The 18886-nt window shown below is 33.8% G+C and overlaps 1 protein-coding gene across 1 annotated transcript in view; it reads right to left on the reverse strand.

The window, feature by feature from the left end:
• Positions 1-663: 663 nt before the first annotated feature.
• The window catches only part of SIDT2 (SID1 transmembrane member 2), a gene marked incomplete at both ends in the record, with an annotated part of 51522 nt that continues 33299 nt past the window's right edge, over positions 664-18886 (reverse strand). The window contains 6 exons of the mRNA XM_035731228.1: positions 664-726; positions 2252-2365; positions 5869-5979; positions 10536-10641; positions 13196-13316; positions 14972-15074. Of these exons, the coding sequence (XP_035588321.1) occupies positions 664-726; positions 2252-2365; positions 5869-5979; positions 10536-10641; positions 13196-13316; positions 14972-15074 (618 nt within the window). The remainder of the gene's footprint in view (positions 727-2251; positions 2366-5868; positions 5980-10535; positions 10642-13195; positions 13317-14971; positions 15075-18886) is intronic.

Genomic DNA, 18886 nt, shown 5'->3' on the forward strand with positions numbered 1-18886 from the left:
GACTATTACCATTATTAAACTGAGAGCTTTTTTCCAGATTAATAATTCTACACTTTTAAATGTTAAAAACGGGGAATTTTTGATTACTTCATTATGATTTTAAGTGAGCAACGAGTAACCTATCGGTGCACTCTCAATACAATTTGTAGGGGATTAATTGAATATTGGGATCACCAAGTAAATATCAGCTCTTTGAAAGCACACATACGCCTTGCTGATAAGCGTCCAACATTACGAAGTCTAGACCAGAGACTTTTTCATATTGATTGACTGGAAACAGTGATTCAATCACAATCAACATAGATCCTAAAACTGAATGGTGCTGACCGATCTTTGTCTGAATAATTACGTAATTATTGATTAATGAACTATGTTTCTGCAAAAATCTATGTTTATATGTAGATTCTTTTATCCACTTCAATACATCCTATACAATAAGTTTGAATCAAACAAAAATGGAAACATACTCAAAACACAAAAGATGGACAAACAAAATTAATGGGAAGAAAATCACTAAAAATTCACAAATGATAATGGTAAAGTAGTTAGTTACAATAAAAATTGTCTGATTATGGATAATTATATAGCGTTTACAGATGTGAAATATTTTCATTGCATAATCATATCTATGAACAATAACTTCATAGTTGTAGTAGTTAGTGATCAAAAAACAAAAATCTGATTTCTTGGACGTTTTGAGAGATCGTCGTCCATGTACATTATTAACTAAAATTACGAGAAAAAAACAGCATGACAGTTTTAGTGATTAAATATATTGAGCAGAACATCAGTATTATGTTTTTATCAAGAAAAGTCATCTGATCGCTCTGTAGGATTTAATTTGTCTTACAGATGTAATTCTAAAACATTTCCTAGACTGGCGAGCACAGAGTCTTAGCTTAGCCAAAGTCAGAACAAGTAAGCTATTAGGCTTGAAAAACTATCTATTTTGAACAGTAACTATAGCATAACAAAAATGAGTCAACGAACTTAATATCATTCATAATAAACAAAATGATGTTCAGTGAATACGCAAAGCATAGTCATACAAGGTCAAGGAAAATTAATGTGATGGTGAGCGTTTCATGTTATCATTGGTGGGTTCGCTTATCGATCACACTACACGCTCCGAGCAATAATACTGGGATCCGATTTTTTTTCAATCTGAGTGTAACACGTTGCTTTAGGACAGGTCTGTGTCAATGTCTAAACTAATGATAAAAAGTGAAGCAGGTTTATCACTTCACTTGTTTTGGAAGGCTTAGCACTCCGAGTGAGGTGGTGTCTGACGAAATCTCAGCACCAATTCATAATTTTCAGTTAACTTTACCCAACTTACATCACATGCGGTATAGGTGAGATGTCCATCTAACAAACAAAGGTAGACTACACCGTGTAGCAGTCTACTGTGTACAATTACATGACTATGAAACGTAGTTTATGGAAAACAGGAAACGTGTTTAATCCGGAGGTGTTTGGTATGTGCTAGGTCTGCTTAACCGTCTATTTAGACGTGCGATATTATCTGCAGTATGAGTAGACTAGAAGAAATCTAAGGGAAGTCAAACTAAAATGTAGTCCAGTCCATGATTTTATTGACAGTTGTTCTGAGCCATGTTGGTAGATGCAGACTATATGCTTGAGGTTTAAGTGATAACTGGTATCAATCGTTGGACAATTGGGTGATATGGCTCACAATCGTTCACAATAGTGAGGATGTATTAACTCGTTTTCTTCCTTTCGATATTTAATTCCAGTATTCCTTCATATATACCTACTTTTACACTCAGTTTTATTATTAATGCTTATGTCTTTTTAATTCCGATTGCTACTACATCATCTTCATCTTGTCATCTCAATATGATATGGAAACTAGGATCACAACATAGCAATATCAGGCTCTCTAAGGTGGTTGAAGGTAGTTTATATGATACCCTGCTTAACCTAGGTTTCGTGCTATTTGGCAGTCATCAGCAAGGTATACATACCTGTAATCTTATTCCGTAACAACAATTAATTTTAAGTTTTCATTTGTATTATTTTACTACCTTTTTTCAATGTTGAAGCAAATAATGCCTAGAAAATTAGTACAATATATTTTTGCTAAATATCAAACTATGTACTAAATTGATTTGACTCATTATACTAAATAAATATTTATTTAGTATAAAAACTAAGTTAGTGAGAAAATACTTAAAGGAAAAAGACTAAAGAGTACGAAAAACATCGGATATTGGTCTAAAGAATTTACCATAAATGAGAAGAACATAGATATTGAAGATAAAAAGTGCCAAACATCATGTGCATCATAGAAATCCAATAAAACACAAGGTTGATTAAGTGCACGAGAACGAGCAGGAGTTACCTAAAACCAAGTACGTTACAGTTTTGCTTAGTTGTTGTAAAAAAAAACATTTCAGTTATGAAAAAAGTCTGTTAACATTAGACAACAATGACATAGTAATATCATCCGTTTGTACATGTTTAAATTAACTAAACATTGAGATGAGCTCGTTTGGCAGATTAAGTGTTACTCTAAACTTTAACAGTTTATCAATATCCCATATTGGTAACCTTCACGTATGTATTATTACGTATTTATGTCTGAAATAAATTATTCTCACTATTTTGTTTCACCTTCTGAAGATCATACACAGATGGGAATCGTCGTGATAATGGTTATCCGGCTAATTTGCATACGAAGTACTAGAATAGACGCACAGATGTCCTCTATAAAGAGAGTTGTATTGAGTACACGTCTTCTGTTTTGCTAGATATTTTATGAAATTTCAGTGTCATAAAAGGTTTTTAAAACAAAACTGAACATGTTATTTGTAGCTCCATAAGAATATCAAGAAAATAACACTACTGTCTGCTAACTTAAAGAACACTACTGTTGAAGGTGGAAAACAAATAAAGGTCACAGACATTTTTAAGCAATCGAACTTTCAAATAATCACTTGTTTCTGATAAAACCATTCTATTGAGTAATGAAATATTTAGTAAAGTTGAAAGATTGGTAACACAGAACTATTGAGTTAACCATGATAGGTTCTTCTCCTTAGTGACTATGATTCTAGACGAACTAAAATCAATTTGATAAAGACTTAATGGTGATCAGGCTAAACGTATTAAGTTAGTTATCTAATCTGTATTAAATTGTATGTGACCGAAGTCTTCGAGATGTAATGGATTAATTGTCGATGATATCCATTTGAAACTGACCATAGTAATTTAGAAATATTCTCTACTGAGCATATCTTACATCTTTACCATTTGATTACTTTTTTAACGCTCCGTTATCTGTACCTCTTGTTATCTTTAATACAATCTAAAGTTCTGTAATGAAATACAAAAAGAAACTTGAAGCTATTTAGTTCTGTGTAAAATTTGTAAGTTACTACAACAGTTTAGGTCATTTAGATTCAGTTGAAATCTTGATTATAATATTAGCATGAAAGCTCTTAATACTAGTGACAAGTCTGAAAGCTATGTGTCGTAATTTATTTTTTCAAGTGAGCAACTAATCTAATATTTTATAGTATCTAAAATAAACAACAATAAAGATTTTCTACCAACATCGATAATTCTTTTGAATCTTCTCATTGATGTTTAGGACTGCAGTTCATCAGTCCGTTTTCAGCATATATGCGGACTGGATTGCCTCAACATTCCCATTAAGTCACAAGGTTCCAATAAACATAAGTATACACACCCTTGGACACTTTTGTACAAAACAGCAAAAGCCGAGTTAACATCAAAACTATGACCTGTTTCAACTATGTTTAGCAATAGAGGACAATGGAAGTTTATCATCTACTCTTAATGAGTCGCTTGATTTCATTTGTTTTCGCATTCGTTCACGTAAGTGTTCAGACATCCTAATTTGCAAATTTTCGTAGCTGAGTCCAAGAGTCGATCTAAGCTGAACCACCATTGAAAACCTAGAAGCACTAGACGGCCATTTCGTCCTAGTATGGGACTTCTCAGAAGTGCACATTCACGATTCTAGTGAGAATCCGTGACCAGTGTCGGGTGTGAGACAGTTATCCACTTCAGACAATGGATGGAGGGTTGTGTAAGATCATGGATCGACTGAAGTTAGACATTATCACTACTGGATCCCGGTTCAGTGGTCTAGAGGTAGAGAGTTCACGCGCAAGACTGAAGGTCCCGGATTTGAGTCTTGCGTGCGGGGTCGTGGATGCGTACTGCCCAGGAGTCCCATACTAGGACGAAATGACCATCCGGTGCTTTTGGACTTGTCAGAGCTGAGATAAAAGTGCTTAACAGAAGTACTTTACTATATTCTGAAGCAAATAAGACTTATACATTAAAAAAAAAGTCATTAGTAGTAATTAAGAAAACGTTAATTTACTTAAAGAGATTAACAACACGAATGTAATGAAATTTCGCTGATTCATCATTTCTTCAGAATATCTGTTAATAATCTAGTCTAAACTTACACTATTTTCCATAAAGATCTTTTGTTATATATTAAACGGGCTGTTACTGGATACACATTTAAAAGTATTAAAATGAGTATCCATAATGTAATTTAACCAAATTATATTGTATTTCAATCATTTAACAAATAACATATAGGACATTTGAAATCGTTGTTTTTCTATCACTGAATTATCTAATTGATCAACTTCTTTCTCCATGTCTTCGCTTCTCTCTGAATATGTGTTTGCTTATTGTGCATGGAAAAACTATAAACAATGATCAAAATCGATTCGCTCCAAGGTCAATAACAATATTGATTCTCAGTTTCATTGACTGGAGAAAATGATGCCTTATTTAAATAAATCTTTTTAACTAATGATTTTCACTAAATTATTTGATTGATGAATATTTGATAATGGTATGGAACGTGTATGAGTTTCACTGTATTTGTATTTGTATCATTCAATATGAAATATTTTGGTTCGATGGCACATAGCTTTTGACTATGTTAGAAAAAATAAAAGCTTTTACGTTGTTTTGAAACGTCATTTCTGAATAGTTTTCTTCAACTGTGGTTGTATCTATACAGAGTGTAACACGTCACCGACACGTAAGTTTGTTTACGTTTCATTGTCTTAAATAATTCAATTAGTTTATTTTACAGACAGTGTGATTTGAGCGGTAATAATTTATCCATTCTTTGTATTATTATTATGTCTGTCTGAACATGTATGCTGTTACTCCTGTTACAGCATACAAATATATCCCTTTTACTAGCTTAAATCTCTCGGTGACTCATTCGTTCATATATATGAGGATGGCCCCCGAGTGAACTCAAGGAAAGTCAGAAAGAGCTAAAGAAACTCTATCCAATTATCTTTTAGAAGAACATTCTAGAGTCTCGATGTGTAGCTTCCCTATTAGACAAATGCCAGAAACTACTGTATTCAGATTCGATGACTGTAATGGTGATTTCCGTTTTATTAAAAACTGTAACTACTTGAGAGTTTTGTACCACGTTTGACACTGTTTACAGTAACATTCCCTCTCACTCGTCTTCTGTGTCCTAACATGCGACTTGGAGGGTTCTAGCGTTCGAGTGCTCAAGTAGTACGCGGTAGAGCAAGAATTTAAGCTCTAGATATAACAATATATATACTTGAATCTTATTGATACATTCAACTCTTAGATCCCTGTGTTCACTCACATTCACTGGCATTTTACGTTTCTTCTAGAATTGCTCTGTGTGCATGTGGCTTGGTGATCTGCGCTGTACAATGATAAACTGTAGTCGACGTACTTAAGGAGTAACTTTTTTCTTACCTGAATTTCTAATAGAATATCCATATAAACAGTTAAAGTCCTTATTAGGATTGTATTCAATATATGAAAAATAAAAAAAATTACTAATTCACTTACTTCCCATGTGGTTGTTCGATTAAAATAAAAATAAATTGCACAACCCCAAGATACACAAGTTAGTAAAATATATACTAATGATAACATTTGAAAGCGTTCACGATGTCTTAACTTGAAAGGGGAAAAAAAAGAAATTCAGTGAAAACTAAAATACAGCCATTGAAATTTATAATCTAATTGAAAATAATGCATATAGTTAACAGAAAAGAAACATATTGAGATGTAAATGGTGATTATTCCCATAGATTAATTGATTTCGCTATAAATCATAATTCAGAGTACAAATTGGAGTTAGTTTTTTTCTTGTTGTTAAATAAGATGAGCTTACAAAGCAACTAGGATGCATTAAATGCTTCAAAGATATCAAACTATAATACAAGGTTTGTTTATGGGAATGATAGGTGAAGTTAAGAAAAAACAGGGTTTGATATTTAAGTTTCTTCTGGATTAGTTAGTTGTCTGATGCTTAACTTTAACTGGACTAAGAGGTCTACATAATTACCGAGTCTCAATTGAACATTAATCACAATGTATTCTACCATCTATCTTATTACACTCTTCTTATTTCAATTAGAATGAAACTAGATTAGATAAAGAAAGGGGGGTTAGCTGAATGTTTACTTAACCGCTTATGGTAGGTTTTAGTTACTGTGATGATTCGATCAAGCAAATTTAAGTAATATCATTTAAAACGTATCCACTGAAGACAATGATGTACGGTGGATTGGTTGAAGTTAGACATCAACACCGTTGGATGCCGGCTCAGTGGTCTAATGACTCAGCGCTCGCACGTGAGACTGATAGGTCCTGGGTTCGAATCTTGCGGGGGGCGGGATCGTGGATGTGCAGTGCTGAGGAGTCCCATATTAGGACGAAACGGTCGTCCAGTGCTTTCAGGTTTACCATGGCGGTCTAACTTCAATTGACTCATGATTTCAACTACTGAAATTATCCAGTAATAAACAAGAAGTAGGGCTAGTATAATAGAAACCATTATTCTGAGTAATAGGGTAATTTATACATATGGAATCCTCAAGGCCAAAGGAAAAGAGGAGAAGCAAATAACACATTACGTCGAGAAATAGAGACAGACATGAGAAAAGTGAACGAAAATTGAACAGAACTGGAAAGGAAGGCCCAGGACAGAGCGGGTTGTAGAATGCTGGTCGGCGGCCTATGCTCTGTTAGGAGTAACAGGAGTAAGCAGAAAGTAAGTAAAGGGTAATTTGTAAACAACGCAATCCGTCACTAAAGCAACATCAATGACTCTAGATTCGAAATGAATGAGAATTCTAAAAAAAATATTATAAATAGTGAAACTATTATGGTATCTAATAAACATTTAGTGGCTCGAGATCTGACTCAAATTTGAACAAATGAGTGAATATACCATGAAAAACAAATCTTCCGTTTAATACCATATGTTGCACTTAGACTTACTTCGTTTGAACGACGGAGGGAATTAGAAGCCATGTATAAATTAAGTTGGATTGGTTTATTTCATGCAGACAGACATTAGGATGAGAAACAGGAAAACTAAGCGAAGCAAGAGGAGAAGGCGAACGTTTCAACTCAATTTGATAAGTGACTTTTTAGCACAACAAACCAAAGACAAACATTTTTCTAAACTTCGCGGACAACCGTGATTATGGGATAATGACAAGTAAGAGCTGATTTAGTTAACTATTACTTATAGGAATGAATAATTTGAAAAATGACAGATATATGTCAGTCCCAGTCTCTACACTATACATTAAATTGAAGATTTGGTGTAAACACATCCTAATAATTGTCAAGTACAGTATACAGTTTCAAATGTTGGATTGTCATAACAAAATGGCATCTCATCATTCAGTGGTCGTTGACCTGACCTTCCTTTTTTCTGGCTAGCATTTTTTTTAGCGAGTTAGTTTTCTACGGGATGGGGTCGCTAACCCCATACCCAACCCTCCTCCTTTATCCGGGTTTGGGACCGGCAGTAGCCCCCGGAAAGACTCCAGGCGGAGTTGTTGACCTGACCTAGTAAACACGAAATAAACATCAGATTAGAACACAGCGCTGTCATCACAGAAACACGTACTGAATCACTAAATAAAAGTAGATTTACCGACGTGTGCAAACGATCAATAATAATATCGGTAACAGTCAGATTTCCATTAAATGTATTAGTTAACATCATATCAGTAACATCAACGATGGACATGTGAAGAAAGCCGAAAACTGATTTAAATGGGATAATATCTGAAGTATTGAAATATAGAAAATGTTTATGAAATGACCAGAGTAGATTTCCGATCTTTTTATCTGAATTCAATGGATCCACAGAAACAATTTTGAAATTGTATTAGTACAACTGTGCTGAACGAGATTACTAATGGGAACAACCCAATATATTTAAATATAAATTTACAGAATCTCTTAGTACAATCTGAAAACAATACAGTAAATACTTCATTTGCAAAATGTCCATCAATTGTCTTAGACTTCGTTTTTTCTTCATTTCCATATCAATCACTCTCTGTTCTCGTTCTCTTCTCTTCAATCTTCTGCCTTCAGGCATTCCACTTTCCATTGGTGATACATACTACTTATATCTTGTTGTAACGGGTGGACTGCAGGTTAAATGCGCGTGCGTATTTATCGATCGAATCAGTGACACGTAAGGACGACCTAGAGTCACGATTGGTCCCGTTTCCCTGTCTAGCCCAGCCAGTTGAGTCTAGAACGCAAGTCACCGCCTCTGAGTTATGAATCATTATATTTCAGACATACTCTATTTATATACTAACCAAACAGACCACATCGTACCATAAAAATAGAAAACAACATCTGTACAATATTTAAAGAGTGAAATAAGTAATGGCCAATAGGAAATGCCCATTTAGAGTCCAAGGACATCATTAGACTTAACATGATAATGATTGGCACATTATTCCTCAGCATCCATAACATATCTGTCGGCATCAGTAGCACACACTACGCAACTATAGATTAAAATCTACGTTGATTCACCTTTGATTATTTTTTTAATAAGCACAACTACCTTCATGTACTAACGTAAAATTTCTGTGTATTTGACATTGTCTGAAAGAAAACAACAGCTGTATCACCCATGTACAGTAAATACCCATGAGATCATATTGTGGTGTATGCTACTTATGTCTGTCGAAATAAGTAGTATGTGACACCAATCGGAAGTGAAAAACCTGGTAGTAGAAAGCTAAGAAGATCGAGCTGAAGCGAATAAAAAAAAGCAATTGTGAACTGGAAGAATCATACAGAGTATGAAGGCCAAATGATGGGCATTTGCAAATGAAATACTCAGTGTATGGTTCTCATATTTTACCAAGACATTCTGTAATTTCGTAATAAACATACATTGGTTGTCCCCACTCGTGTTTTCCTTCACAACAATATGACTGATAAAACATGCGCGTATATATATAATTTGCAATCATATATGCAAAATATGATTCGGTAACAAGATGGCATAAAATTAATTAATATGTTAAATAATGATCTATGGACTAGTAAGTAGTGAGAAAAAAGCAATCAAGCAATGATCACATAAATGCAACGATATACTTGGAAAATCTAAATTTGAGTAGATTCAAAGTACTTTAAACACAAAACAAAATTTAAAAAAAGATGGTCAATTTTTTATTTGTCAAATCCAAGGTAACTGAGCAACCTGTTACACTTGTAAGTGTATAACTATGAAATATGTAATCGATGTGTTTGTAATTATTTATCTGAGATACGGACCGGAAATTAAGAAAATGTGATGGTTTTTGTTCGATATCTAGTTTTACGACATGGAGTTGGATAGTTGAATGTAGACTAATTCATTGATTTAGAAAATTCTGTTAGCTTTAGTGGTTCGATCACCTAGGAATAACAAAAGACTTATTCGACATTTTCTGAATTACGTTAGTTATGGTAGGGGTAAATGTTTGGCTAAAAATCAAGATGAGTGTATCATATAACAATTTCTAATGTGTTACTGAACAATTAAAACATTGAAGTCAAAGAATAAAAACATGTGAACATCATAGAAATTCGATAATGATATTTATCGAAGCATGGCTCGTAAAAGATTGGATGACTGAGATATACTCAACATACAAAAAAGAAACCTAAACACATTAGAATAAATTCGCGAGATATTTTTCGTGCACAATGATAGAGTATGTTAACATACTTCTTGACACTAGTAAATCTGTTATTAATTAAATGCTAAATACTGTCAAAATTAACAGTAAAAGACGTCAAACGAGCACTTCTTAAAGGTACATCACACTCAGTTAGTCACAACGTAGAACTTTTATGTATATAGATCGGTTCAAGTTCGCCACTATTCTAAGGTATATTTCACGAGGTATATTTCGCGAGCAGGATCGTGGATTCGCACTGCTGAGGAGTCCCACAATAGGACGAAACGGCTGTCCAGTACGTCCACCTTTTCAAAGGTGGTCTAACATCAATGGGTTCATGATCTCAATTAAAAACTTAATAATCTCCACGACCCTATACAGATATATTTTATCATCTTTGATTCTTAAACAAAACAGTATACAGCACAGTCAATATGTGATGAAAAATAAACTTAAATTTTGCTTGAAAAAACTGCCCTTTTTGAAAATTTAATTACACAATTAATTGCTTACTTTCATAATTGCATAGAAAAATGTGTACATCAATAAATTGATCATAAATATTGATAATAAAAAAGTAGAAAAATCTCTTGGTCGTTTGACCATGCCATAACCGGCTCTGTAAACAGAAAACATATGGTATGGTACATATTACTAATTACATATAAAACTTGGCATGACAAAGATACACACGTACAATTAACCACAGAGAACCGATACTGAATATTTCAAAGTTAATTAATCATGTACCAGCAAATCTTTTCATTAGAATTCGAGCTCATCTTTTACACATCAAAGTCTATAGTGACTTAGTCAGTCACCTACAACGTAGGACCAGGCACATATATGCATCGGTCCAAGTTGCCATACCTCATTAACACAACAAGGTGAACACCGGATTCATAAAAGTAGTTAATTTAGAGGTGGTAATATATAAAAGAAAGATTTCATATAAGGATATAGTACAGGAAGAAAGAATTAATTCGTAGTAAGAAAGATATGAAGCGATTTTAATCTCTTAGTTTAAGGGAAGACAAAGAGTGTATACACCTACGCCATTGTGATCGATTCTGAGCCATGTCGCCAAGAGTCTAACCATAGTGATTCAAGTAAAAACAAAAACCCTAGTCTTAACAATTCTAAAGAAATTTCTAATATACCTTCATATTCTTATTGATTAAGAGAGATTAAGTAAATAAACTTATCAAATTTTCATTTCTATAAATCTTTTCTTTACTATTTGTGTTTGTGATAGGTAGGTGATGATAGTTAGTAATGTGGTGTCAAAACAAAAGTTGATGAGTCAGTGTTTGTAGCTACGATATCCAGTGTATTAATCGACAAGGCACTTCTCTAATATCCATTTATATTATCATAAATGAAATAGGGTAATTCTATCGTTTTTAGTGACCTATAGTGGGTGCTTTTATTATTTAATGCTCACTAAATCATGTAATCAGAGCATCTGCTAATTTAAGATCCAATTCAGAGCAACTAGTTTTATTAACTTTACGAAACAATATAATTAAGCAGCTGACTAAAACTGGATCTAAAATATCTGAGTTCAAACAAAGACGTGGAATCACTATGAAGTTATTGATTGTTAATCCGAGGAGTATTGGTAAATGTAGACAATATGCTTGAGGTTCGAGTGATAACCGCGATCAATCGTTGGACGACTGGGTAATATGGCTCACAATCGTTCACAATGCTGAAGATGTATTCACCTGTTGTCTTCCTTTCGATATTTAGTTCCATTATTCCTGTATATATACCTACCTTTACACTCAGTATTTCAAACCACATTTTCAGTGCTGAGTCTTTCTGACTTTCCTTGCTACTACATTATTTCCTTCTCACTTGTTATTGATCTTATCGCCATGTTAGTTTGGTATGGAAACTAGGGTTAACACATAATAATTCCTGGGTCTATATTGATAATGACTGACCAAGATATTTAAAAAGACATTTAAAGAATCCAGATATTAATGTGTCCATTATAGGATCCCTCTACTTATCTTTTCAGTGTCCTTCGAAAAATGTACACTATCTCTACTACATAATTCATCTAGCTATTGGTCTATATCATCAAATATCGGTACATTAATCATATTTATTTTAACGGCTGCTCGGTTTATAATTACCGAATGATCAAACTGTTTTTCCAAGGTGTTATACATGCTATTTAAATTGTTTACAGAGTAACATAATCAATTACCTATATGATTCAATCACATAATGACAATGACCATTTATTGAATACTTATCTTGTAGTGGTTATTAACTTTATAATCCGATTGATGTTTAGAACTCCAATTGATCAGTCTCTTATCGGAAAACAGCTAATGCAAAAATGAATTAAACTTCATTCCATTACACAAGCAAGTGGCTATCTGGACTCAGTAGCAAAGTGGATGTTTGAGGTGAACGGTACTACGTTCGAGTCCCGGAGTCAACATCAACTTTGGTATGCAGGTACACCCCAGCTGACGAGTCCAAAATAGGACGAAACGCGCGCCTTGGATTCCACTGCTAGCCACTATTTATTTCTGCTTATAATGATTGTGACTCAAGGTAATAACGAGGCAATACGCACAGGATACACATATGCCGATAAGAAACTGATCAATTGCAGTCATAGACATCAATGGAAAGATTCAAACAACCAATACAAAAATGAATGGTAGACATTTTTTCAGTTGTGTCACATGAGAAGTAACAGTTGGAAGCACAATTTATATTTCGTTATTTGAATATGATTCTATCTGATTGAGTTTTATTGTTATTATCGCCTCTCTGTTATTGTTTTCACTGGAACTCAATACAAAGAAAAGATAGACATTAGCCATTTTCGAGGCACTGATACACATTCACATTAAATTGATCTATACCATTTTTTAAACATAAACAACATATAAGATGATGTGTTGAATCAACAAATACAAAGTAAATAAGTTAGAATAAAATAGAAAAACTGTTTCATGTTTTTCTACTAATATGGAGTCATATAATAAATTGATTAAATAAAAATATGAGTTTGGTATACCATAAGGAGTGTATATCGCAACTGAAGTTGAACGCGAAACAAATGCTTCTAATCATCAAATATTATGAAATTCAATAAATTGGTGAGTGTAAAATGAAATACAAACACGTTTTTCTTAAAAACTTACAAGGTGAAATTAACTAAATTAGCAATAAGTAAAAGGAGCATACGCTCTAAATAAGTTGGACGAAGACAACCAATTCCATCTGTACGAATTAAATAATAAATACGTCTTGGAAGGCATAAATCTTGGAAAAAGAAACAGAGAAGAGAAATGTGGTTTAAAGAAGTACATAATGACGAATAACAACGTTATAAAATCAAAAATAATATCAGTTAGGGCAAACACACTGTGGTCTATTGGTACAACTTCCCTAGTTAAGTAACATAAAAGTTTGTACACAAAAACTAAGTATAAAATGATGCATAAATTTTTTAAAGTTGAATTATAATGGGAAATTTTTTACAACTAGTGACTTCTTAAGTTTAAGTAGAGATGGATGGGGGCTAGCACTGGAATCCAGGACGCGTTATTAGTCGTCGTTGGGACTCAGCAGTTTAATGTACCTGCGTCCTAGAGTTGATTTTCACTCTGGGAAAATCCAAACAGCCAATATGTATGAATTAAAATTCACTCCATCACAAAAGTCAGTGGTTTTTTATTTGATAGGCCATACTAATGTTAAATGAACACTTCGTATAGATAAATGTCAAGTTTAATCTCTTTAAAAAAATATGAGTTAGCCGACTAAAAAAAAATCAAACTGGTAACAATCAAAATAACTCACAATAAAAAAATGCAATATGTATGTGGTTGGGAAGAGTAGTACATTCTCAAAATCTATCTCAACGTGTTATGACGGGGCAGGTATTGAGGACATTATAACTTTGGTGACTATTTAAAGGACTTATTATCATTTACATTTTTATTGTATAATTAGTAGGTAACTGTACTATTGTATTTCTATATTCTCCCTATTGTAAGCTTCCACTAGATTTATTAACTATAGTTATACGATTTATTATTTGCTGTTTGAAGAAATTATGAGATCCCCTAAATATCAGTCAATGGAACACAACGAAAAAACAGCTCAACTATTTCCAATGCATCCCAGACTCGTTAACCAAAAGGAGAAGTGGGAAATACAATCTGAACGTATAAATGGGCTCTTTTGGCACGAAAACTAGAAATTCGAGTTTCCAAAACAAAATTACAAAAATAAGATATTTAACAAGTGATTTCTGGGGATCTAGCACCCCCAACATTATTCCTTAATTATTGCTGATTAATTATGTACCATTCTCCCCGTACTCTGTCACTTACGGGATGGTTGTATGTAGAAGTATGATTTCATATGTGGCGCGTGTTGTGGTATGACAATTCATGTATGTAAACTAATGTGTTTGAGATATATTTTCCGGGTGCCTGAAATATTCAAAAAAAGTATGACTACTCTGTTCTCTTGTTGAATCGAAGAGTGGAAATCAATGAACCAGCAAATTAGGATTATTCTCGGTTCAATTCAAAGTTTAAACTTGCCAGTCGAAGCATGTTATTAGTCAGAGCTTAGGGTCAATATAGTACGAACCGAAATAAAGTACGTGGGTGTATAAAAATAGTGGCTAGATTTCTGATTGGCAAATTTAGAAAGTGGTATCGATCAACGTCTCAAACATAACACAATGGGTGATGTATAATTATATAGGATTAATTTCAAAGAAAGCTAGAGGCCCCCAACCATGACAGCATCAGTCCATGAAGTCAGTGACTGTCGAACTAAGCCGCCTTGGTAGATGTAGACTAGCTGGTTGAGCCTAGAACGTTTATTTTGACCAATGATTGAAGATGTTCCAGGATATGACCCAGAATATATATAAAATTAAGACTAAATATTCAACTCACCAATATTCCACTGACCCATATAATAAATCTCAACAGTTAATATAACGCTCATAATTAGAAAGAAGATAGTGAATATAATCCAAAAAATCTGATTCCCATATAACTAAAAGAATTACAAAAGTAAAGAAACAAGAAAAACTAATCTAAAATTTGCAAGTATAATTTTCCCTCATGCACGTACACATACACAAGCACCGATTAAGACTAAATGCTTGACATTACAATGTATTAGATATAGTCAGCAAGAAAACAATAACCTAAGATAAGTATGATAATAATAAAGTTACAAGACTGATGTTATTCTGACTGACTGAGAGGTGGTTTCAGGATTCAGGTACTGTAAAAAAGAAACCATGATACAACTTTAAGACTTAGGTTATATTGTGATTATTATTATTATTATGTTCCATAGGAAGCCATGTTAAGATGATCTTGTTTCGTATTTTTATGTTCAAAGCCATTTCAAGTGTTTAATTTGAGATTCGATGTAGGCAACTTTAATTACAAACTCAATATCAGCTGAAGAACTATTGAAGACCAATGAAGATTAGATAGCAATTATGGGTTGGATTTAGAACATCACCCCCAGGATTAAACCTACATCCATGTTTTGGAGTGGGGAAAATGTCATTTAGTTAGAGTTCTAATCTAATGATTCACGTTTTCCAGTGTTGGTCTATTCAAGATAAAGTATTATTCTCATTTATGATGTAAATGATGAGTTACTATTCTATTGACCCTATGTCACAATCCTTATGTAACAGATTTCTACTACCACGCTAAGAAACCAGATATCAAGTTAGTTACCAGCAAACGACCGTTAATAGTATGTCAAGGTGCTGTTATGGAGTCTTAGGGAATTGTCACGAGGAGGAGTACGTTTGGGCCATTGGAATTATTAACGGAATACTAATGGATAAATGACAGTGATAAGGTGTGGCCTACTCATAACTGCAAAGGAGATCGACTAATTGGTGCAAGGATCCGTTACTTTACTACCATTGTACTATTTGTTCGATCAATTCCAACAATGATGACCGGCTCACTTTCACATATATCATATGGCCAGATTTTACACTTATAAATAGAGATTGATTTCAATTACAATTGATGAGACTTGAATTCTGAAGTTCTTCAAATAATAATTTTCTGATTGCTTCCTAGCTCATTACAACTTTGACAGAGAATTAAAAAGGGTTAGAGATATAGAATATTTCCCTCGAAGGTTAGACTATGTACAGAAAACAAGATTACTTACAGGATTACGGGTGACCTTGAGATTTTAGAAGCTCTGGGGTAAGATCATAGGCTTGTTAGTGAATGCAATATTAAATAGATTAGAATAAGAGATAAAAGTAGTTATTTTCCAGTCATTTTGGAATTTTATAAAAACCGCCGATTAATCAAAACATTTTTCTTAGTCATCTGGAGACATTTTTTCTAGAAACTGCCAATAATTCCCCATTTTATTTATTTGAACATAAATATTGGTACAAAAGGGCACTGAATACATATGCGTCACACAAATCACTTGGTTTGTGTGTGGGCTGTGATACTGCCTGGGAGCCCAAACCGAAGCAGTAAGTGTTTGATTTTACGTCTGATGTTTTTTTAGATCTTCCTTTCTTTTAATACCACGACGAGATCTCCTCCTTAACAGGGACGAGAGAGAACCATCCATAAAGGACGGACTGACATGTGACTAAGTGAAAGACAATTTCCAAAGGAGTTCTAGAGGGCAAGTAAAAGAACATTTAAAATATAGATTACAGCCTATACCAAAAATTATAAATACGTCTGTTGTTAGCAATCACTTCAGTAGACGCTTCCCCAGTTTTCTTCTGCTTTTTGATTTGTAACTTGAGGGTTCTACGTGTTCAAGTGCCGAAGCCGTATGTCGTATTAGTGATAATCAAGTAGTAGACTTATCAGACATTCAGTGATGAATTTTTATTAGTCTTTATTAGTATTATTATTAGTAGTATTTAAAGTGAATAGTGCTTGGTTCGAGTCCAACTGTGAACATCAATACTCGGATGCAAGTACATTCGATTGACGAGTCCGAAATGAGGCGAAATAAGTATCATATATTCGATTGCTATATACGACTAATCTATGCTATAAAAAAGTAGTTATTGATCAGATTATTTAATGTTGTTTATAGTATATAGTAACAAATTTTTGAGATTTAACATGTACTTGTTAAGAAATGAAACGAAATACTTTGATCTTTAATTTAAATTAGAATAGTTTAGTTTATAAGAGAAAGACCAAAGAACATATTACACTGAGAAATGGAAACAGACATGAGAAGAATGGACAACAGTTGGATAGAACTAGAAAGAAAGGCCCAGGACAGAGTGGGTAAGTAAAGTAAAGTAAGTAAGTAATAAACATGTAATTCAAAATTAGCTATTAAATTGTTAAATTTAGTTATAATTTATTGAACATTTAACAGAATATGAATTTAATCAACTTTAATCTCAAATTTAATTTAATACAGATTTATTTTATTAAATAAAATTAAGCTGATTTATTCATAGTAGATTGATACAATTTGATAATTATGATAAAATACCTTCTAGCTATAACTTTACTTGAACAATATAATTATAGACAATTGTGATGAGGGTATAATTTATGGACAACCTTTCAGAGATGATCCTTAAATGACTATGATAGTGTTTACTTTTAAGATTAAATGAAGATTATATATTAGTGTGAGGATATAGAACTATGAATTTGAGTTTCATATTAGGGTTGGGAAATTGAATAAAGGTTTTCATCATGAGCTGATATCAGTTCTTACAGCAAAATTCTATTTAACTAATTGGATGAATGAATTTCGAGCTAAAATTCAAGATATGCCATCTTGAATTTGATTGGCTCGTTCATCTGTTATCCTCATCACAGTCAGTCGGTAACAACGTAGAACTTCGTACGTACGTACATCAGTTCGAGTTGCCACACCACATTAGCACAAAGATGCAGTGGTCGATTCAAATCCCGTAGTGCTAGATGTAGTAAAATTATAAGCTGTAATCAGAAAAATTAGGGTTTGAAGATGTTATTCAAGGATTATAATCCAGTGAAATAAATTTGGAAAGAGAAGAAAGAAAGGGACATGAAGAATTCAGAAGATTAGAATTTGGGAGAACACAAAGAGTGGATGCACCTGCGCCATTCCAAACGATTTTGAGCCATGTCATTCAGGGTCTCTAACCATCGGTTACTATCATCTCGCGGTCCCCAACCAGGTAGTCTACACCTACAAACATGAATCAGTCCACTTGTCACTGACTTCATGGACTTGGGCCATGTTTTGGTCTGACCGCTCCTAGCTTTCATCCAACCTACTCCTATACCACTGGACATCGCACATCGAGGCAGTCGGTGGCTGGGCATACGTAACACGTGTCCCAGCCATCTCAACTGATGAAGTTTCACCACTTCAATCGATCTGCCATCCTTACGTAGTACCCGTTTCCTAACCACTGCGTTACTTACTCGATGGTCCCAGGATATACTAGCAATATTTCGAAGACACCTATGATCAAATACTAGTAACCTACGGATGTCCTCCACTCTTACCTGCCATGTTTCACTGTCATAAAGTAGGACGGGACGAACTGCTGCGCAGTAAACACGTCCTTTGGTTGATAGACGGATATCGCGCATACGCCATAAATGACGCAAGTTGGTAAAAGCTAGTCGAGCCTTCTGTATCCGTGCTGAGATTTCCTCACACGCCAGACCACAAAGGCTGATGAGACTTCCAAGATAAGTGAAGCGATCGACACGCTCAATTACTTCACTCCCTATCATTAGTTCGGGTGTCAATGCAACCCAATCCTGAAGCAACATTTTGCATTTCGAAGGGGAGAATCGCATCCCGAACATGCTTGCATTGTTGCT

This window comes from Schistosoma haematobium, chromosome 1 (assembly GCF_000699445.3).
Source record: "Schistosoma haematobium chromosome 1, whole genome shotgun sequence".
NCBI lineage: Eukaryota > Metazoa > Platyhelminthes > Trematoda > Strigeidida > Schistosomatidae > Schistosoma > Schistosoma haematobium.